This window comes from Myotis myotis, unplaced genomic scaffold (genome assembly GCF_014108235.1).
Source record: "Myotis myotis isolate mMyoMyo1 unplaced genomic scaffold, mMyoMyo1.p scaffold_m19_p_17, whole genome shotgun sequence".
NCBI classification, from domain to species: domain Eukaryota; kingdom Metazoa; phylum Chordata; class Mammalia; order Chiroptera; family Vespertilionidae; genus Myotis; species Myotis myotis.
The window spans coordinates 34,216,714-34,240,194 of record NW_023416321.1 but is presented as its reverse complement, the minus strand read 5'-3'; the positions used below and the strand labels follow the sequence as shown (position 1 = coordinate 34,240,194).

The window sequence follows — 23,481 nt, the reverse complement described above, 5'->3', positions numbered from 1 at the left end:
ACCGGCATTCTGAGAGAGCTCCCAGGGCCCAGTTAAGAACCACGGGGTGTGAGAAGGCTGTGCCTGTGGACCAAACATGACCCCGAACTAACCTTCATGTCCAGTATCTTCTGGAAGGTTTCTGTGTTGCAGTCTGTAAGGAGTTTGATGTAGTTGTCAACAAACACCACCGAGGGTTCATGAGGGGCCATCACTACCTACGAGGGAGAGACAAGAGCAGGTTCTCAGGGAAAGCTCAGGCCAGAGGGCAAGTCTCACTTGCAAGCCGACCACAAAGTGGACTCTGCAAGATATCCTTACAGCAGCAGCAGCCTCAATGCAGAAACGTCCTGATGGCCTATTTCACCTCAACATGCTAGAGCCATGTTTCCTAAAGGTGCTGAGTCATAAACACCTAGACTGCTCTTTTTAAAAATAATATATTTTGTTAATTGATTTCAGAGAGGAAGGGAGAGGGAGAGAGAGAGAAACATCAATGATGAGAGAGAATCATTGATTGGCTGCTTCCTGCACGTCCCACACTGGGGATCGAGCCCAAAACCGGGCATGTGCCCAGACCGGGAATCGAGCCATGATCTGGTTCACAGGCCGATGTTCAACCACGCCGGCTGTGCTTAAAAAAAAAAAAAAAATATATATATATATATATATATATATATATAGAGAGAGAGAGAGAGAGAGAGAGAGAGAGAGAGAGAGAGAGAGAGACAGACACTTCAGAGAGAAAAGGAGAGGGAGTGAGAGATAGAAACATCAACGATGAGAGAGAATCACTGATCGGCTGCCTCCTGCACCCCCGCTACTGGGAATCGGGCCTGCAACCTGGGCATATGCTCTTGATCAGAATCCAACCCGGGACCCTTGAGTCCGCAGGCCGACGCTCTATTCACTGAGCCAAACCGACTAGGGCTAGACGGCTTTTTAAGTGCAGATCCCTAAGCCCCTCCTCTGAAGATTCTGAGGGCCGGGGTTGGGTCCCAGATGATGTTTGTAAATGTCAGGACCATCTGGGAAACACTGTGCTAGAGGATCTCCTATTTGAGATAGTTTGTGGTTTTGTGGTACCTGCTCGTTTTGTCTTGACATATCATTGTTCCTGAGGACTGGAAACAAAAGGCACTGACTTAAGTAGATTTTCTCAAAATCAAAAACCCCAAAGCTGCCTCACTCTTTTCAAGACTTAAATCTGGAACTTCATTTAACTGCATCCGAGTAATATACAAGCCGAAGGGAAGTAATGGCATCCCAGTCCTCGCATTCGTTTCCACTTGGTTTTAAACGCAGTGTCTGGCTCTCTTCCTCCAGCAGACTGGCTTTGTTTTGAATTCCTGAGCATGGAACTCAGAGTGGCAAGGAGTAGTTCACTCAGAAATTCTCTGCAGAAATGTCTAAATGTCATTCCTCCATTTCAAAGTACAAAATTCATGAAGCAAAGATAAAGTCACATTTTTTTAATAAACATGAAACTTGAATGACTCTCTTTTTTAGCCATTAAAATATACTCAAGATTGTTTTTCTGTCAGGGAATAAAATCACAATTGTTTCAGCATGTGTTCGCTCTCACGCTAATCTGGGGAAACTGGTGTTCATTATTTTATAAATATTTGTACCTAAGGTACAAATTCACTAAGGGTGATATTTTATTATACTTAGGAAACATGGAGAAAATATATGTTATTTGCAAAAAGCTAAAAAAATTAAAAGGAGAAAGAAATCCTCAGCAGATAATTTGCAAACTCTGCTCTGCCCCCTGGGAGTGAACTGGCTGCAGGAGACTGCTGATCAGGCTGCCTCCCATTTCCTCGGGCCAGAAGCTGCAGGTCCGTGCAGGACCCTCTCCTGGTCACCTCCTGTCTCAGGTCCCACTGCTCCTTTTCCTCCCGCTGTCATCGGAGTCATTCTGTTTGGGAGACAGACCTGGAGAGCCTGCAGGCCCTGGAATTTTAGGAGCATTCCCTGATAGTTCCATTTGTTCTATAGCTTTCTTCCCTCTCTTCTCAACAAGTACAGGTGAAAATCTGATGCAGATGCTTAAAGCTTCAGCCATTCGCAACATCACCCCACATATAATATTTTGTTAAATGGGGCTTTAGAAAGCCCATTCGCTGATTAGTCAGTTACTGAAACATCTGTTCAGAGTTCTTGTCAAGTTGCAGAGTTTGGAAGCCAAAGGGCTTATGTGAAAGGGAGTAACTGAGAGTTGGGCTGGAAATTCCTGCTGAGCAGCAAAGAGACCCCTGACTTAGACACTGATTCTCAGACACCCACCTAACTTCCAATCTTGGCCAAATCTTACTACAAGGGAATCCCATTACAATGAAGAATTCATTTGTCAGGAAGATTTACTGACCCCCAAGGAACTGTCCACTGATTTTCAACAATGTCTGATGAGGCCAAATCCTAGTCCCGCCAAAGAATGTGGACAATCCTTTGGGACTGGCGGGGATAGGCGCTGATCCGTGCTTTCAAAACCAGTCCTCCTTGGAATAAGCAATCAGGCAACCAGCCCTCTTTGACAAGGAGACACAGGCCCTACCTTGAGGATCATCTCCGCCCGGGTCATGCCTTTCACAACAATCTTAGTGTAACTGGCAGGCGCTTTCCTCACCACCTGGGAGCCAATGGAAGGCAGATCAAGCAGGACCATCTTCAGGGAATGGGTGTCCAGCAGCAGCTGTGGGAGCAAAGCAGAATATTACTAGTCACTTCCCATGGACAACAACATCCTGTGTACCCATGCTGATTAATAACATTGTCCTGATTTTAAATGTAATAATCCTCGCTGGAGAAAAGTTGGAAAATAAACAAATATAAAAGAAAACACATTAGTTGTAACTCCCATTACCCAGGAAAAAAGTAACAAGAAGCCACAGTAACAATGTGGTATGATTCCTACCAGTCTGTATGGATGTATAAAAAAACTAAAATTACACTGTACATAGTTTTATGATCTGTTTTTTCCACTCAGTATATGAAGTTTTTGAATTCTATTTTCCCATCTTAGCAGTCTTTAAATATCGTGATTTGTAAGGGTTATAGAGTACTTTCTCTGTGTGTAACTTTAACATATTTAACCATTCCCCTATAATTTGTTTCTAGATTTTTATTATAAATAATGAATGCTGTGCTGAATCGCTTTTTACATAAAATTCCAGGTCTATCAATCGCATTTCCTTAGGCGAGAGTCTTTGGGACAGATCAAAGGACAAGAACATTTTTGAGGTTCTTGATACATATCTTGAACTGCTTTCCAAATGGAATGTACCTGTTTACATCTGCCAGTGGTGCAGACTCACCCTCCCTGGCACAGAAAACTCATAAAAGTCTTGCTTATTCAACAGGCAAAAACGGTACTCAGTATTGCTGTATTTTGAATTTCTCTGAACGCTAGTGAGGATGTAGGAGATAAAGCCAAATTTAAATATTAGTCTCTTAGAACAATCTGCCCTTTGTTATTGTTGTTCTCCTTAATGCTAACTATTTGGAAGGAGGTCAACTTTCCTGATTGCCCACCAACTGCCAGGAAAGATGCTAGGAATGTCTTTATAAGACCCTGACCTGTAGGTATTTACTATTCCCATTTTATAGATAAGAAAATCAAAGGCCCAGAGGTTAAATAATTTGCTAAAAGTATCTCGAAGGATGGGTGGGGTCAGGTGACAGGTGGACAGGCTGTAGCTCCCTCCCCAGCTGCCTAGGTTAGGTGCCTCAGGGCAGCGTTGGCTTCGACCTCATACTGTTTCCTGCTGATGGCGGGTGTATTGCTCACATGCTGCTGCTCTTGACAACCAGGGGGCACTGGTATGGCTGAAGCCTAATACACTGTGGCCTGTTCAGATAGTCTAGGACAGTGGCCGGCAAACCACAACTCATGAGCCACATGCGGCTCTTTGGCCCCTTGAGTGTGGCTCTTCCACAAAATACCACGTGCGAGCACGCACGTACAGTGCGATTGAAACTTTGTGGCCCGTGCGCAGAAGTCGGCATTTTGTGGAAGAGCTGGTATTTTGTGGAAGAGCCACACTCAAGGGGCCAAAGAGCTGCATGTGGCTCGCGAGCCACGGTTTGCCAAGCTGCAGTTTGCTGACCACTGGTCTAGGAGAATGGAATCACATGCCCACCAACCAGACAAGGTAGCAGTGGGGTGACAGTCCCATCACCACCACCACCACTCTGATGGCCAATCTTATGTTCAGGACAAGGCTTGCTCTATCTGCACTGCTGGCTCCTCTAGGAAAGCCTTGCATAGCAATATCAAGCAGGGATGAAAAGGGACCCCTGGGCGTTAGGACACTCACAGGTGCTCCTTCTCCCTGCATTTTCTTACAGACGGGAGAACTAATGACTAAAGGTAGACACTATGAATGGTCATGGTGATTATAATTTTGATAATAGTATAAAATTTGGAGAACATATTAATGTTTTACTTGGAATAACTTAAATGGAAATATTATTCTCAAAATATGGTGATGTATTGACAAACTGATTCTGAAGTTTATATGGAGATACAAAAGACCCCAAAACCCAATACAATATTGAAGGAGAAGAACAAAGTTGGAGAACTGACATTACCCTGACTTCAAGACTTTTTATAAAGGTACAGTAGTTAAGACAGTATGTTATTGGTGCAAGAATAGACAAACAGATCAACAGAGCAGAACAGAGAGCCCAGAAACAGACCCCGCTAATATAGTCAGCTAATCGTTCACAAAGGAGCAAGGCAAGACAGTCTTTCCAGCAAATGCTCCAGGAACAACTGGACAACTACATGCAAAAAAATAAAAAATAAATAAAAAAGAAGAGATCTTACACCCTTCACAAAAATTAATTCAAAGTGGATCACAGAGGAGAAAACCTAGATGTCCTTGGGTATGGTGATGACTTTTTATTTATTTATTTATTTATTTATTTAAATATATTTTATTGATTTTTTTACAGAGAGGAAGGGAGAGAGATAGAGTTAGAAACATCGATGAGAGAGAAACATCGATCAGCTGCCTCCTGCACATCTCTTACTGGGGATGTGCCCGCAACCCAGGTACATGCCCTTGACCAGAATCGAACCCGGGACCTTTCAGTCCGCAGGCCGACGTTCTATCCACTGAGCCAAACCGGTTTCAGCTGGTGATGACTTTTTAGATATAACCTCAAAGCCATGACCCATGAAAGAAATAACTGATAGGCTGGACTTCACTAAAATGAAGAAGTTATCCTCTGCAAAAGACACTGTTGAGGGCATGAGAAGGCGAGCTACGGACTGGGGACACATCTGCAAAAGGCACATCTGAAACAGGACTGTTACTCAGCGATCCTGCTCCTAGGGAAAGACTCAAAGGAGGGGAAAACTTATGTCCCCACAAAATCTGCACACAGAGATTTTTAATAGCTTTATTCATAACTGCCAGAACCAAGATGTCCTTCAGTAGCTGAATGGATAGATTGTGGTACATCCAGAAAACAGAGTATTATTCTGCTCTTTAAAAAGCAGTGCAGTCATGAAAAGACATGGAGGAATCTTAAATGCATGCCGCTAAATGAAAGAAGCCAGTCTGAAAAGGGTACATACTGTAGGATTCCAACTATGACACCCTGGAAAAGGCAAAACTATGGAGACAGTAAAAAGATGAGTGGTTGCCAGGAGTTGGGGCTGGTGGGTGAGACAAACAGGTGGAGCAGAGGGGATGTTGAGAGCAGTGAAGCTGCCCTGTACGATGCTATAATGGTGGCTACATCATTATACATTTGTCCAAACTCATAGAATGTACAACACGAAGTGTGGACCCTAATGTAAACTACAGACTCTGCGTTAATAATGATGTTTCCAGGTAGGCTCATCAATCGCAACAAATGCACCACTCTGCTGAGGACGCTGATAATGGAAGAGGCTGTGTGGGGGCAGAGGGCATATGGAACTCTCTACCTGCCCCTCAATTTAGCTGTGAACCTTAAACTTCTGTAAAAAAAAAAAAGCCTCAATTTTAAAAAATGGTGAGGAAGATACACTAAAGGAAGAACAATTTCACGTAGTAATGTGGCCAATGCCCTAAACTCTGGAGGTCATTCAACTGCAGACCAGGAAAGTGCTAGGGCATTTGGATTTTTCTAGGCTTCCAGATATGGAAATTCTTACTTTCCTAGTATTTGCTTTTTGAAAAGGCCGTAGGCCCACAGAGAAAGGTACTCAAGTATGCAGAGGGGAGATGAGTGTAGGCTGCCCGAGGCCCACACAAAGAGCTCAACATTAGAACACTTCCCAGAGCCACTCTCTTCTTCAGAGGTAGGTGTACATGCCTCTAAAGAAGGAGTAAGCCTGGCCAGCATGGGTCAGTGGTTGAGTGTCAATCTATGAACCAGGTCATGGTTTGATTCCCAGTCAGGGCACATGCCCAGGTTGCAGGCTCAATCCCCAGTGTGGGGCGTGCAGGAGGCAGCCAATCAATGATTCTCTCTCATCATTGATGTTTCTCTCTCTCTTCCTCTCTGAAATCAATAAAAATATACTAAAAAAAGAAGAGAAAAGAATGAGTAAGCTAAATTCCAGGTAGATCAAGCACCCAGATATAAAAAGACAAACTTTAAGAAGAAAATAAAGATTATTTTTATTACTATGGGTAGAGAAGAATGTGAAACAAAGGAAAGACAGAAAAATCTACTTAAAATAAGTCTGTATCAAAATAAAGTAAAAGCAGAAACTGGGAGACAGTATCTGCAATACTGACAAAGAAATAATATTCAAGACACACACAGATTTTAGTAAACCCATAAAATATCAGCAAACCCCAAAGCAACAGTAACAACAATAATGGGACAAAGATCTGAAGAGACAATTCACAAAAACAGAAACTCAGGTGTTCACAAGGCATGTGAAATAATAGTTAACCTTATCAATAACCCAGTAAGTGCAAATTAAAACCACAATTGTATACCATTTCATACTCATCAGATAGGCAAAAGTAAACGGTTGATAATACCAAGTGTTGGCATGGATATAGTGTAAGAAAATTCATACTACAGTGAGAGTATAAATTAATTAAAGCACTTAGGGTAAAATTCAGTAATACACACACACAATTTGAAGTTGTGCATAACCCACAACACAGCACCCATATCCTTTAGAGAAATTCTTGCCCATGTTAAAAAATGTTTCCTGCATCCACTGTTTGTAAAAGCAAAAGACTGTAATAACCTAAAAATATCCATCAACAGTAGAATGGATAAACAAATGGTGGCACATTCATGCAATGGAATGATACCGGAATTAAAATGAATGAACTCAAACAACATATATCAACATGGTTAAACCTCAAAAAACATTATGTTGGGCAAAACAAAGCAAGTGGGGAAATGATATACAAAGTACCATTTTTATAAAGTTCAAATATATGTAAAACAAAATTAAATATCATTTGTGAATATATATGTAACATATCAAAACACATATGGGAATGATAAAAATCAAAATCAGAAGAGTAGTTACCTCTAGGTATGCAGGGAGGGGAATGGCAGGATAGGGTCCCAGGGGGCTTCAGCAATAACTGTGGTGATTTTACTTTATATAAAACAAATCTGGAGCAAATGTGGAAGCGTATTAAGATTTGACTGAGTGGTGAGCTGGTATGCTTGACATTTTCTATACTTTTGTTAACTGAAAATATTTCTTTTGTTGATAGGAAAGAAAATCAATGATTATATTTAAAAACTTAATGGGAAACTTTCTATTTTTTCTATACTTTCTACTTCTCAGAGATATATACACAAAAAACTACATAGACTTATTTATGACAGAAAGCGTTTTGAATGAACCAGACATAATTTTCTACCGTCTCCCATACCTGGAAATATGACATTTGCAATCCTTGGCCAACCAATAAAATTCTGTCCACACCAGACAGCTGAAGCGAGAGAAATCTTGGTCTTATGTTTTACATAAAGCAATGCAGCCAGAAAAGGCAGGACCTAGTCTGACAGACTAGTTGTCTGTGGGAAGTGAAGGTGAAAGACCCCATTTATCTTGAAAATCTGCTGATTGTTATATTTGAGAATAGCTAAGAGTTCATCTCCTTTGGCATGAGGCACTGGGCAAGAGGGGGCCATTGGCCAAATTTGTTGGAGTCTTAGAGATAATTTTGGGGTTAGTGGTTCATGTTTTTAAAGGGCTACTGGGGTACAGGGCTGGCCAGGGCTATGCTTGGGAAAGGTCATCATTATCCAGCAATGGGAAGCTTAGTGGGGTTTCCTTCCTAAAGCACCTCCTACTCGTGGGGGGACACCATAACTATCGGTAGTGATGAAAAGCTCGAGTCGATAAGATGAAGGCATACTCCCAGAAGCTAAAGAACCATGTGTATTGCAAAGTTCTTCAATGAGGAAGCACAGAACAGACAGTGCAAGATATGATAAATGGATGGGCCAAGTTTTGAGGTAAAACTTACATACATTGAAATGCACAATTCTTTTTTTTTTTTAGAGTTTTTTTTTTAAAAATGCCTTTAATGAAAAATGTAGAAATAGAATACTGCAATCCTTGAAATATGAATTGTATGTTCAGCAAGTCTTAAGAGATTCCCAACGTAAAATAATCCTGTGTTTACTATATGTGTATTTTATTTACCCACAATTCTTTTCTTTTCTTCCCAGCCCTGTTCTCTCCCTCAGTCTCTGCTGGGTGCTCGAGGAACCAGTTGGACGAACCAGAAAAAGAACAGGGCGGGAAGGGTGGCAGCAGTGACCAGCAACCACATGACCACGCTTGTGCCTTACCAGTGGCTGCTTTCTTACCCCACAATTCTTAATTTTACAATCTTTTTTTTTTTTTTTTTTTTTAATATATTTTATTGATTTTTTACAGAGAGGAAGGGAGAGAGATAGAAAGTTAGAAACATCGATGAGAGAGAAACATCGATCAGCTGCCTCCTGCACATCTCCAACTGGGGATATGCCCGCAACCCAGGTACATGCCCTTGACCGGTATCGAACCTGGGACCTTTCAGTCCGCAGGCCGACGCTCTATCCACTGAGCCAAACCGGTTTCGGCAATTTTACAATCTTGACAAATGAATTTACCCATGTAATCCACATCCTCTCCTAAGATTTTTGTATTTTACCGTTTATCAGATTTAACAATTTCCTTGTGTCTCTAGTTTAAGATTTTTTAAATCTGTCGTGAATATGGGAATTTAAACTTTTAAATCTGTCGTGAATATGGGAATTAAATTTTATCAATCCATGTTTTGTTTTGTTAAAAGAGTGCTTAAAAACACTCTGCCACCTGGAGATTTACTGGGAAGAACTGAACCTGAGAATAACCATCGTACTTGCTCATTTTTCCAACTGCCATGTGTACAATCACCTGATTCTCCTTTCTCTGTCCTTGGTGCTTGGGCTTTTAAAAAATGTCTAAAATTTTCTCTAAACATATTTTTTACATATGGTTTTGAATTATGTGAATTTAAAAGTGAGTATGATCAAATGGAATATTATTCAGCCATAAAAAGAAAATTCTGAAACATATTACAACATGGATAAACCTTGACGACATGCTAAATGAAATAAGCCAGACACCATAGGACAGACATTACATGATTCTACTTATATGAGGTTCCTAGAGCAGTCATAGTCACAGAGACAGAAAGTAGAATGGTGTTTGCAAGGAGGTGGGGGAGGGGAATGGGGAATCAGTGTTTAATGGGAATGGAGTTGCAGTCTGAGAAGATGAAAAAGGTCTGGAGGTGGGGATGGTAAAACAACAATGTGAATATACTTAATACTACCGAACTGTACACTTAGAAATGGCTAAAATGGTAAATTATATGTTTTACCATAATAAAAAGTCAATATAAGATATAAAGATAACACAAAGGAAAATGAGATAACTTCGCAGACATGAATGTTGCTTTAAATATTTAGACTCCATCTTATGACAGACTAGGAGGGGTGTATGAGAGTGTCTGTTCAGTGCTCTTATTTGAACACAAAGAACCTGAGCTCAAAGCAGAGAAGCAACTGCTTTGATCAAAGGGACCATTAACAGCAGAGGGAGCACTGGACCCCAAGTCTCAGGGCTCTCTTCCCTACACCATATAGTGCTGCTTCCTCTATGGTAAGTTTTGCGAATGGATTCCATTTCTGCTGTACACTCAGTCATAGATACCATGGCCATAAGACTAATTAATGACCCTGCAAATCCCATAAGATTCTCTGAAAATCACAACTAGCAAGAAGCATCACAAATACCAGTATGGTTCAGTTCTACATGCCTTTGCAATTGCTCAAGAGGACTCGAGGGCCCCAGATAAAGAATTCACTTTCACAGTAATCAGGGAGAGAATGAAGAGGAGAAAAATGTCTCCATCCCTATTTTCAGCACAAGCATTAAAGTAGAATCTAAATTTATGGTGTAGTACCTGTGTGGGGAAGCAGAGGCAGCTGAGATTGGGCTAAACCTTAGCTTAGCATTTCACAGTTTTTATTAAAGGTTGGATTCCAGCCACTACAAGACCTGAGGCAGAATGCCCTCCCCCAGGCTGGGCCTGCTGAGGCCCAGGCTCCTTACCCCCCACTCATATTTGTCTGAGAAAGTAAAACTTCACTTTCGCAGATGGTTTTCTCATTCATATCTCAAAGCAGGAGTCAAGACTGGCTAAATTGATATTCTTCTGAAGATACGAGCTTTGAAACTGAGCTGATTATTTTAACATACTTTTTAAAGAAGAGAAAGTCTGGGGAAAATAGATATGATATTGGATTTATGTGACGATATGAAAATACCATGGTTATCGGACACTAAGTCAGCTAGTGAGGCCTGGGCAAAGCTGCACTCTCTGGAAACATGTTCCCAACGAGTCAAATGTGTCCCAGTGGCTTCATCATGTCTGGAGACAGAAACCCCGTAACTGAGAATGCTGAAGCCTCTTCCAGATACACCGATCTAATCGCCCAGCATCCTCTCTGATTACACACAACAGTGAGGTGAGCAGAATCAATTCCCAGTAGCCATGAGCTAATGAACCATGTGCTAATGAGACAACATGTTGGGCCATTAGGCTGCTGTTTCTATTGGAGAGAATTAGTTCTATGCTTATGATATGCAAGAGTCACTGAAATGCTACAGACACAGTCAGTGTCGGAATCCATGCAACCTCCCAGGACATTTTTCTGAGACAATACAGGGTGGGGCAAATGTAGGTTTACCGTTGTGAGGACATAAAACAGCTTATTCTTGTGTTATTATTTATTAATTATTGTATTACAACTGTAAACCTTCTTTTGCCCACCCCTTTATTTTTGACTCTGGTCAAAGCTGGCCAGCCAGACAGCCAGCAAACACTGGCTAGATGCTACTCTGCAGGGAGGTGGGAAATGAAAGCAGAAACAAAGTCATTCCCTGATCTGAGGAAGCTTAACTCAGTAAGAGCTGGCATGTGTTGAGGGCTTGTCCCATGCCAGACACTGGGCCAAGCACTTTAGGTGCATTATCTGTTTCATCCCTGTAACCACCCTGGAAGGCGGTACTAGGATTATCCCCATCTTATAGATGAGAACTCTAAAGTGCTGGGAGGTTAAGGAACTCGCCGAAGGACAAGCAGCTGCTATGCTACAGACAGGATTCAGCCTCAGACCTCTGTGATTCTGGAGCTCATGACCTTAATGCTCACACCATCCTGCCTTTTCATAACCTAGGAAGGCCACTCACCCACAAAGAATACAGAACTTATCAGATTCGAGAGATTCCTGATATTCACAGAGATCACATCTCCGGCTTTGATGCTTCATGAGCCCCATGATGCACTGGGGCACATGCCAACTTGCCGTCTTCCTGAGGCATGCTGGACCAGCACAGCCAAGAGCCCAGTGTGAGGGCAAGTCACTGAGCTGGGAGAGGGCTGAGCCTCTACCAAGGTAACTAATTTGATGGAAGAGCAGGAGTTCTAGAAATGGCCCGAATTATAGAAACTTCTTACTTAAAAATGTAGTTTGAGTTCTTTCAAATATAAAGAAGTAACTGAAATAGGTTCACTAAGTATTGCTAGGTAGAGGCCTGGAGAGGATTTATTTCAATGAATATATGAGAATCATTTATGATCAGTATATGAATAGTGTGCATCTAAGTAGATGTTTTTTAGAGAATTAGGGGCTGAATATTATTGTTTCTTTAACAGTAGCTTAAACTGCTCTCTGAACTCAATCTGCTCACACTTCGGGCAATCTGAGTAGGTGGAAGTTGAAAAGAGATGACTTTGCTGTAGCTTATAACTCAGTTCATTAGTGCTGAGCTGATACAGCCTATGAAGAGATGTCTTGAGGCACAGCATCCAGGTGAATGAAGTAGGCTAATCAAGGAAGGCTTCCTGGGGGAGGTGGACAGGGTTTCTCAGTACCAAAAAGATAAGCCTTTCTTTGCTACTCTCAAGTGGTCTCGGCCCCAGTACGGGATCCAAAAATCATCCAAGCCTCTGCTGCTCCCTCCACCTGGACTTTGCCTCGTCCTTCTCAAGCCCCAGATATTCTTTCACATAACTTAGTTTTATACACGTTAGCATACTTACCTTCTAATTTCTTGTTAAACTGTACATTATCTGTCTTTTCTTACTAGAATGTAAATATCATAGAGGTGAGATCTTTCTGTCTTTTTTTTTTTAATTTTATTGATTTTTTACAGAGAGGAAAGGAGAGGGATAGAGTTAAAAACATCGATGAGAGAGAAACATCAATCAGCTGCCTCCTGCACACTCCCTACTGGAGATGTGCCCGCAACCAAGGTACATGCTCTTGACGGGAATCGAACCTGGGACCCTTGAGTCCACAGGCTGACGCTCTATCCACTGAGCCAAACCAGTTAGGGCGATCTTTTCTGTCTTGTTCACTGTGGCATTAACCCTGTACCTAGAACAATGCCTGGGTACTCGGTAGGTGCTCAACAAAAAGCCTATATAATAAAGAGGTAATATGCAAATTGACCATCATGACCTCACACAAGATGGCCGCCCCATGTGGTCACAATATGGCCATGCCCATGTGGTCACAAGATGGCCGCCCCCATGTCGTCACAAGATGGCCGGCAGGGGAGGGCAGTTAGGGGAGACCAGGCCGGCAGGGAAGTGGTTAGGGGGTGATCAGGCTGGCAGGTAGAAGCAGTTAGGGGCAATCAGGCAGGTGAGTAGTTGGGAGCCAGCAGTCCCAGATTGTGAGAGGGATGTCCGACTGTGGGATCAGGCCTAAACCAGCAGTTGGACATCCCCCGAGGGGTCCCAGATTGGAGAGGGTGCAGGCTGGGCTGTGGGACAACCTCCCTCCAGTACACGAATTTCGTGCACTAAGGCCTTTAGTTTTTAAAATAAACAGATGACTGAATTAAGCCATCAATGCCCAATTAGGGAAAATCAGCAATTTCATTTCTCCAGAGCAGATCTGTACTAGGAAGATATGTGTTGGATCTACGACCAAAGCCATAAAGAAAGACCCTACACCAATTTCATCTCACCTGTTCTGCTCCCACCATGCTAATTGGCTTGCACTTGAAGAGGTGGGTGATGAACTTGGGAATGAAGGAGCTGTAGATAAAAAAGAAGTGACAAATTAGGCTTATTCTGTCTTCTGTACAAACTGCAGAAAAAAAATTCAAGGCACCACTTCCTTCCATCAGGGAACTGAGAAACCAAGGAGACAAGTCTGTGGCCTACCAGCATCCACTGCTCTCTTTTTCTTCCCAGCCAAAGCCCTGGTTGTATTTAGGTACACATGGCCTTGGGATGCCAGGGGAAAGTTGATCCCTCCTAAACTACAGAGCTGAATTCTAGTGAGCCCAGTCAGTCAGAGTGTGGGATTCCCTTGGTAACTGTTGTTGGTCCTGAGATGGAAACATGCTCTAAGCAGGCCCAATCAGACTGGAGGGAAGGGTTTTACTGCATGGCTGAGGCAAGACTCTCTCCTTCTTTAGGGTATTCTTGTATTTGTTTATGAAAGCAGCCATTTTGCCACCATTCTGAAGATGAAGCCAATCCCAAGGAGAGCAGAGTAGGGTAAAGAACCTGGTCCTTAATGACACTGCTGAACCACTGAACCAACCATCCTTGCCTTTATATGGAATAGAAAGGTTACCTTCTTCAGAAAGAGAGATTATAAAAACAATCCCATTCACCATCGCACCAAAAAAATTAAGCTACCTAGGAATAAACTTAACTAAAGAGGTAAAAGACCTCTACTCAGAAAACTACAGGACGTTGAAAAAAGAGATAGAGGAAGACATAAACAGATGGAAGAACATACCGTGTTCATGGATTGGTAGAATCAACATCATTAAAATGTCCATACTACCCAAAGCAATCTATAAATTCAATGCACTTCCCATTAAAATACCAACAGCATACTTCACAGATCTAGAACGAACTCTCCGAAAATTCATCTGGAATAAAAAAAGACCCCGAATAGCTGCAGCAATCCTGAGAAAGAACAAAGTAGGTGGAATCTCAATACCAGATATCAAGATGTATTACAAAGCCACTGTTCTCAAAACTGCCTGGTACTGGCACAAGAACAGGCATATAGATCAATGGAATAGAATAGAGAGCCCAGAAATCTGCCCGAACCAATATGCTCAATTAATATTTGACAAAGGAGGCAAGAACATACAATGGAGCCAAGATAGTCTCTTCAATAAATGGTGTTGGGAAAATTGGACAGATATATGCCAGAAAATGAAACTAGACCACCAACTTACACCATACACAAAAATAAACTCAAAATGGATAAAGGACTTAAATGTACGACAGGAAACCATAAAAATTCTAGAAGAAGCCAAAGGCAACAAAATCTCAGACATATGCCGAAGCAATTTCTTCACTGATACAGCTCCTAGGGCACTTGAAACTAAAGAGAAAATGAACAAATGGGACTACATCAAAATAAAAACCTTCTGCACAGCAAAAGAAACCATCAACAAAACAACGAGAAAACCCACTGCGTGGGAAAACATATTTGCCAATGTCATATCTGATAAGGGCCTAATCTCCAAAATTTATAGGGAACTCATACAACTTAACAAAAGGAAGATAAACAATCCAATCAAAAAATGGGCAAAGGACCTAAATAGACACCTTTCAAAAGAGGACATTCAGAAAGCCAAGAGACATATGAAAACATGCTCAAAGTCACTAATCATCCGAGAGATGCAAATCAAAACAACAATGAGGTACCATCTCACACCTGTCAGATTGGCTATCATCAAGAAATCAACAAACGACAAGTGCTGGAGAGGATGTGGAGAAGAAGGAACACTCGTGCACTGCTGGTGGGAATGCAGACTGGTGCAGCCATTATGGAAGACAGTATGGAGTTTCCTCAAAAAAACTAAAAATGGAACTCCCATTTGACCCTGCGATCCCACTTCTAGGAATATATCCCAAGAAACCAGAAACAACAATCAGAAAGGACATATGCACCCCTATGTTCATAGCAGCACAATTCACCATAGCTAGAATCTGGAAACAGCCTAAGTGCCCATCAGTAGATGAATGGATTAGAAAACTGTGGTACATCTACACGATGGAATACTATGCTGCTGTAAAAAAGAAGGAACTCTTACCATTTGCAACGGCATGGATGGAACTGGAGAGCATTATGCTAAGTGAAATAAGCCAGTCAATGAAGGAAAAATACCGCATGATCTCACTCATTCATGGATAATAGAGACCATTATAAACTTTTGAACAATAATAGATACAGAGGCAGAGCAGCCTCAAACATATTGTCAAACTGCAGCAGGAATGCCGGGGAGGGGTGGGGGGCAGGAGGGAGGGGGTTAAGAGATCAACCAAAGGACTTGTATGCATGCATGTAAGCATAACCAATGGACATAAGACACTGGGGAATAGGGGAGGCCAGGGGATTGTCAAGGGCGGGGGGAAAAAAGGGACACATATGTAATACCCTTTGTAAGACTGTAAGCAATAAAATAAAAAAGAAAAAAGAAAAAAGAAAAAAGAAAAAAGAAAGGTTACCTTCTGTATGCATCAGTTTGAGTCAGAGCTTCTATTACCAGTAACTGAAAACATCCTAACAGATATGAGAGTGACATATACATGAGGTAGTTATGGCTTAAATATAAAAACAGAAAGTAATTGTTAGGGGAATAACTGTCAGATCAGGAATAGACTATATGATCTCCCCCAATTGACTGGGGATTGAAGGGCAACCTGGGTCAAGTGAACTAATAATGATGCTTGTTTGGGGAAAAAGACAATGAAACTTTAATAGGTCAGGGGGGCTTTTAAGAAAAAATTATAGAGGCCTGAGTAGGGAAAGCTGGTTGTGCTGGTACAGAATGGAAAGTGTGCGAACTACAAATGCCTATAATCAAGGCCAGGTCCAGTGACAGAGCTGGAGGTGTCATAGGGCCCATGACCAAAGGAGGCCCAATGGCAACAAAGCAGGATTTGTAGGTCAAGACAAAGGCTGGCTAGCACCTCTCTTCTCACTCTTTAAATGCTGCTCTCAGACGTGTGACTTCCTTCCTCTCTGATCTCTCTGCATCTTTTCCCGTATGCTTGTGCCTGCTCTAGTATCTAATGACTTACCGGACATCCCACTGGAATGGCCCAGTGACACCTCAACCCCAGCACATCCACGACGCAGCCCTGCCCCGGAATCCAGGCTCAGCAGACTGGATCTCATCTACCCACTCACCCAAGTCAGAAACCCGAGAGCTACCGAGACAGCTCCCCTGCTCTCAACCCCAATATCCAATCAGCTACCAGCTCTTCCCTAAACTCCCACATCCACCCCTCCGACCACTCCCAATGCTGCTGCTCTTTCTCACTGGAGCTCTTTCCATTGTTTCCTAACTAGTCTCCCAGCCTTCAGCCTCATCCTTTCTAATCCATTTCTGCCAAAGGGATTTATTTCAAATGCAAATATTTTCAAGACCTTCCTCTGATCAAAACTCTTGTACGGTTGCAGACAAGGCCTTCCTGGTTGTCTAGACTCTCTGTCTCCAACCTCATCATGCTCAGCACCCTACGCTTCAACTGGCTGAACTACTTGCAGATCCCATGGTTCTGTGGGCTACGTAATGCCTCTGTGCCGTTGCTTACACCATTCCCTCTGCCTGGAACGCTCTTCTCCACGGCATGGTGGGTCAGTGTACATATGTCTCCTGGACTCTGCTCAAGGACATGTCTTCTATAAAGCCTTTCCTCAGTCACTATATTCTTTCTACCATATCTAGAGTCCACAGGCCTGTCATCTAACATCTAACCTACTTTATTTGCTCACATGTCTGTTTCCCTCTACTTGATTGTAAGGCAAATGAAAATAGGGACGACGTCTATCAAGTCAAAGCACTTAATTCTGTGACTGAGTCATAGCAGGTACTTCACTGAATGCATGTTGAATAAATACTAAATAGTAATGATAGCAGCTACCACTTTTTGAATGTCAGCTTGGCACTAGCACTCTATCAGGAAGTTTACACCTGACTTCTTATTTCAGCCTCCCAATGACTATAAAGAGATTTGTCTTATTATCTCCATAACTGAACAGAGGAGAATCAGCTTAGCGGACAAGAAGTCACTTAGTAGTTTCAATCAAGGGGGTGATCTTTTTTTCTTCTTCTTAATATATTTTTATTGATTTTAGAGAGAAAGGGAGAGGGAGAGAGAGATAGAAACATCAATGATGAGAGAGAATCATTGATCGGCTGCCTCCTGCACGCCCCCCACTGGGGATCGAGCCCTCAACCTAGCCATGTGCCCTTGGCCAGAATCGAACCTGGGACCCTTCAGTCTGCAGGCCAACGCTCTTATCCACTGAGCCAAACCAGCCAGGGCTTTTCTTCTTTTTTAAAAAAATACATTTTTATTGATTTCAGAGAAGAAGGGAGAGGGACAGGGTGATAGAAACATCAATGATTAGAGAGAATCATTGACTGGCTGCCTCCTGCATGTCCCCTACTGGGGGTTGAGCCCGCAACCTAGGCACATGCCCTTGTCCAGAACTGAACCTGGGACCCTTTCAGTCTGCAGGCCAACGCTCTAGCCACTGAGCCAAACCTAGGACTCAGGGGGGTGATCTCGATGTCTAACCAGGAAAGGCTGTTGCTGCAGAGACCAAACGGAGGCAAAAGAAAACATCATAGCTTTGCATTGATGGGAGAGGAAAGGAAGTTAAAGGGAAAGGAACTTAAACTCCAGAGATAGCTGATCAGGAGGGAGAATAGGGACTATTTAGAAGGGATTCTTCAAACCAGAGTCAGGCCAAATAAGAAAGTGAGACTGAATCCGTGACTAATTGCAATGGTACACGTAGTATACAACCTATGTCACTTTACACTAGAGCAGGCTTCAGCTGTACCCTTGAACTAGCTCTGTCTGCTAGTCTACTGGGCTGGGTGAGGAAAATAGGGAGACCAGGAACATATTTTTTAAGGAAAAGTACCAGCAATGGGGTGGGTAACTGCTAAGCGCTTCTCCATCCCCTGGAGGGGGGGCGGGGTGAGGTGGCAGCTATTGGTCTTGGCTGGGGAAACCCTCACCTCTGAGATTTCTAATCTTCCACTGGGATTCTAGAAGGATGAGAGGGTACCACAGATTAAATCAGAAAGCCATTTTCTAGATCACAGGCTAAACTTTTCCAGATGTGAGAGATGGGCATCCTATTCCCAGCTCGCCCAGGATGGGCTTAGTAATAAAATGAAAGGGCTCTGAGAGAATGTGAGGCTGGTGCCGGGACCAGCCGAGTAAATTCACTCAACGTTAGCTCAATCAGACCCCATGCGACCACACTGGAGATTTCTGGCCACAGTAAATGTTCACAGATATACTGTTTCTACCAGGGGCTATGGGGAGTGTCACCATATGATGTATCAGCCATACTTTCAGCACACAGTAATGAGCGCCCGGAGAGCGAAGGCCATGTCAATCCCGGTCCATCGCCACCCTGCAAACATTAACGCCTCCCTGGAGAGGCCGCTCGATCTTTTCTTGACAAGCCGGAAACTGAAGCTGACGCCACAGCCACTCCATAATGGTTGTTCCTTAGGGATTTATTTGTGAGGGAGAAGAAAAGCCTTAATTGAATACAAACAGGGAGATATTTGGGGAGGACAGAAACTTGGAGTTCTAAATCATCCTTCGGGACTTGGATGAGAACAACCCAAATACAGTAGCTTGGACTGGGCTGACCTTCCTGAAGCCCTTTCCTGAGGAGTTTGCCAAAGTGCTTGTTTGATAATTGGTCAGAGGAGGCACTGACCCTCTACATTATTTGGTCTCGGGGGAAATAGCGCTACAGCCAGACGCTGACTAAACTATTTCCCTGCTTCAACACACCAAGCCGAAATGGCCGCACCCCAGGATGCGGTAGGAAGACATCAGCTCAGTGCTTGCTCCCTGACTCTCCCGTCCTAATTTCTAGTACCTTCCCTGGACTCAAGGACATCCACAAGTGGATGAATTCTGGAGCCACAGTAATAGCTACTATGAGGGAGGAAGAGAAGAGTCAAAAGAAACAGAACTGATGGTTCCTACCCTTAAAAAGCTTATAATCTCATTGGGGAGACAAAATGTATATATGAAATCACTGAAAAAGAATTTTAATTATTCAAACCGTGGGGTGGGGACATAGTTATTTCCACATAATTCCAAATAACAGGATCCCCTCATCGCATTTCTATTTGCCTTGACGTGGTTGGTGATCACATTGCTGTTCCTGTTATCTATGACTTTAGTAGATTTATTACTATGCTTCTTTGGGTACAAAAAAATTAGTTTGCCTGCCACAACCAGAATAAGCCCTGGCTGGAGGTGGGGACACCTGGATCATGAGCATGGCCCCAAATAGCCCAGTGATGAGAATGCTCCAGGACTTACTTTGCAAATTTAATGCAGAACTGAGTGAAGTATTTCCGTGTTGAAGCCAGGTTGTCACGGATGATGGGCACGTTCTGCTTAATGTGAAGAATGACAGAGGTGACATAGGGGCTCTGGTCACCAACGTGCTCCACGTTCTGCCACTGCATCTGAAAACAAAGACAGGACGGGACAAGCCTTTAGATGCCTCACAGGAGGACAGCCTTACCTGTTCCCAGGGAAGGGGCCCAGGAGTGGAAATGAGGCCACAGCTTGCTATCACGGCTGCCATTTTGTTTCGGGGAACATGTCTTACCAGGTTGGTAGTGGACTGTGAATCAAAACAAGTTCGCCCACCTTATCTTTGACAGCGAGGTGTGACTCAGGCATCTTTTCCATCCTTGTCCCCCTCATGCTTGAAGCAGTCTCCCTTCCCATCTGAGTGGCTAGAAACCCGCACCAGGCAGGTGGCCTGGATCCTATTCTTCTGTCAGATGCTCCACCAGAGGGGATTGTGGGAGGGAGGGGAGGTACATCCACCTCTGCGCAGACTGGGGGCCTAGGAGGCCAGAAAGGTGCTGGGATGAGAGTTAACTTATGCCTTTCTCTCAAACAAACTGGGAGAAGTTCTTAAAATTAACTAGAGAGAGAGAGAGAGAGAGAGAGAGAGAGAGCGAGAGGAGAAATATCACATTGATTGGTTGCCTCCCATATGCACCCCAACTGGGGATCAAACCCACAAACTGGGTATGCACCCTGACTGAAAATCAAACCCACCACCTTTTGGTGCATGGGATGATGCCCAACCAACTGAGTGGCACCAGTCGGACAGGAGTTTTAAAAAAAGGAAAAACCAGAAATGATATGTGATGTGAGAATTGCTTCCAAATAACCTGGGGTTGGAAGGAATAGATGAAACAAGATTGGTGAAGCTGGGTGATGGGTACACGAGGTTCAATATACTGTCTTCTCTACTACTGTGTATCAGAGACATTTTCCACAATAACACATCCAGATTCTTTCTCCTAAACCTTTGGGGTTATGCTGGGATTGCAACCAAAGAAAAGGAGAGGGCTCCCTGGCAACCCGAGAGCAGGTCAGAGGGCAAGACAGTGACGGGAACAGGCAGGAAAGGCCCAGGGACTGTGTGGATAGCAAGGGCGGGAGAGAGGCGGTCACTGAGAGGACTGAGGTGGTCCTAATCAGGCTGTGGACAAAATGAGACCTGCTCTGCTCAAGCTCCGACAACCTGAGGAGAAGCAGGGAAAACATCTACAATAAGATGGAAGAAGAGCCCTAGCTGGTTTGGCTCAGTGGATAGAGTACTGGCCTGCAGACTGAAGGGTCCCGGTTAGATTCCCATCAAGAGCACATGCCCGGGTTACAGGCTCGATCCCCCTAGGGCAGTGGTTCTCAACCTCCTGGCCCTTTAAATACAGTTCCTCATGTGGTGACCCAACCATAAAATTATTTTCATTGCTACTTCATCACTGTAATGTTGCTACTGTTATGAATCGTAATGTAAATATCTGATAGGCAGGATGGTCTGAGGCGACCCCGGTGAAAGGGTCATTCGACCGCCAAAGGGGTTGCGATCCACAGGTTGAGAACCGCTGCTCTAGGGGGTGTGCAGGCGGAGCCGATCAATGATTCTCTCTCATCATTGATGTTCTGTCTCTCTCCTTCTCCCTCTCCCTTCCTCTCTGAAATAAAATATAAATATATGTATATATGTTTTAAATAAACAAAATGGAGAAGGGAGTGATGCTGTAGTGCCTCTTCCCCGTGGGTCCGCACAGGAGAAGAGAGGCAGCATCGTCTGCCCGGAGGCTGGCGGGGGTGGCCTCCAATCCCGACGACGACGACATTGGGAATGTGCTGGAGGAACTCTGCTGAGTCAGCCTCTCGGAATGGAGCTGGGCTGTCTGTGAAAAGATCCTAAGCCAAACGCAAACCATATAATGTGTTCATAGAAGGAGGGCAGTAGTTCTGAGGCCTTGATGTCTCTGGCAAGAAAGCACTGTTTTTATAGAGCTCTTGGGGAGAGGAAAAATTCAATACAGAGAGAAAGTGTTTAAAGGAAGCGTACTGTACACAGATGATTCCCCAGCTCCTGGGAAGCTCAAGTGACATGTTTTGTCTTGATGTTTCTTTAAATCAGCAGATATTTACCTTCTAAAAGCTTCAGATACGTATAAACAAAGAACCATACAAAAGCAGGAAGGAACCTCCACCTTCGTTTTACAGGTAAGAAAACCAAGGCCCAGAGACAATAGGTCTTGAGCAAGTTTTCACAGTGAGGCTCCGGATACAGAAGGTTTCTAATTTTTTACTGGGGAGAAATTAGAAACAAACTCTGGAGGAAAAATGGAAAGTCTAGTATGAACTGGCTTTATACCCTAACGCGCTGGTTGTGTGTAATATTTCCTTCATTCTCTTCGAGCTTTCAAGAGGCTTCCTCTTCCATCTGATGTTAGAGATTCGATCCATCCCAACAATGGCATCCCAGGCGACTAAATGAGCTCATGGGGCGAGGCCAACACTGACAGGAACTGTCCGTGTCTACACGTCACCTTGTTTCCCCAGCGCTGCAGCAACACCGGGAGCAGAACACTCAGGTAAACACGGCAACTGGGAAAGGAGCCTGATACCCTCCAAGCGACATGAAGCGCTTCCACAGCAATGACTACTGTTTTCCAAGTTGGCAGCATTTTATATTTCAACATCTCAAAAAGTGAATAAACAATTGTCTAAACATTACGGTTCTCCATTAATAGAAGACCACAAAAGAAGATGGTGACATGCCCTGTCATTGGTTTCAAAGCAACTCTGAAGCAAGACAGAGCCGGGGACATGGCATGTGGGACTTCAAGTTCCTGCTGGTGAACTAACTTCTCTCTTTTTAAAAATCTTTTTAAAAATATGTTTTATTGATTTTAGAGAGAAAGGGAGAGGGAGAGGGAGAGGGAGAGGGAGAGGGAAAAGGAGAGAGAGAGAGACAGACACATCGATCAGTTGCTTCCCATACCCACCTCGACCAGGGATCAAACCCGCAACGTGGGTATGTTGCCCTAACCAGGGGTCAAATGTGTGACAGGATGACGATGCTCAACCAACTGAGACACACTGGCCAGGGCGAGCTAACTTCTCTTGATCACCACTGGCCATGTCAGTGTCTGCATTTGGAATACATGTGAAAAGATCTAATTTGCTTTAATACTTTAGCCAGTTATGATGCCACTGGTCAAGTTAACAGAAGTATTAGCAAAAGTCAAGTGGATTCATGATTTTAAATTTAAGTCAGCTTAATAATGAAGTACTGAAACACCCTAAAGTACTGGAGAACAAAGAAAGTTATCATCATGTTTTCTATTTTATTTTTATTTTTTTTTAAATATATTTTATTGATTTTTTACAGAGAAGAAGGGAGAGGGATAGAGAGTTAGAAACATCGATGAGAGAGAAACATCGATCAGCTGCCTCCTGCATGCCTCCTACTGGGGATGTGCCCGCAACCAAGGTACATGCCCTTGACTGGAATCGAACCTGGGACCATTCAGTCCCCAGGCCGATGCTCCATCCACTGAGCCAAACCGGCCAGGGCCTATTTTATTTTTAAATTGCAAGATATAGTTCACAG

The 23,481-nt window shown here is 43.4% G+C and overlaps 1 protein-coding gene across 7 annotated transcripts in view; it reads right to left on the bottom strand.

Annotated features, from left to right (window-relative positions):
* Positions 1-23,481, bottom strand: part of VPS53 (VPS53 subunit of GARP complex) — a 191,345-nt gene that overhangs the window by 4,572 nt on the left and 163,292 nt on the right. For 4 of the 7 annotated variants that reach the window (XM_036340926.1, XM_036340925.1, XM_036340923.1 and 1 more), the window contains exons 22-25: positions 19,863-20,011; positions 13,481-13,550; positions 2,537-2,674; positions 93-197 (exon numbers count right to left, since the gene is read on the bottom strand). In XM_036340926.1, coding sequence (XP_036196819.1) covers positions 93-197; positions 2,537-2,674; positions 13,481-13,550; positions 19,863-20,011 — 462 coding nt within the window. Of the gene's footprint in view, positions 1-92; positions 198-2,536; positions 2,675-13,480; positions 13,551-15,995; positions 16,051-18,454; positions 18,557-18,866; positions 19,028-19,862; positions 20,012-23,481 lie in introns of those variants that run through there. The other 3 variants (XR_004972902.1, XM_036340927.1, XR_004972903.1) reach the window with 3 other exon arrangements.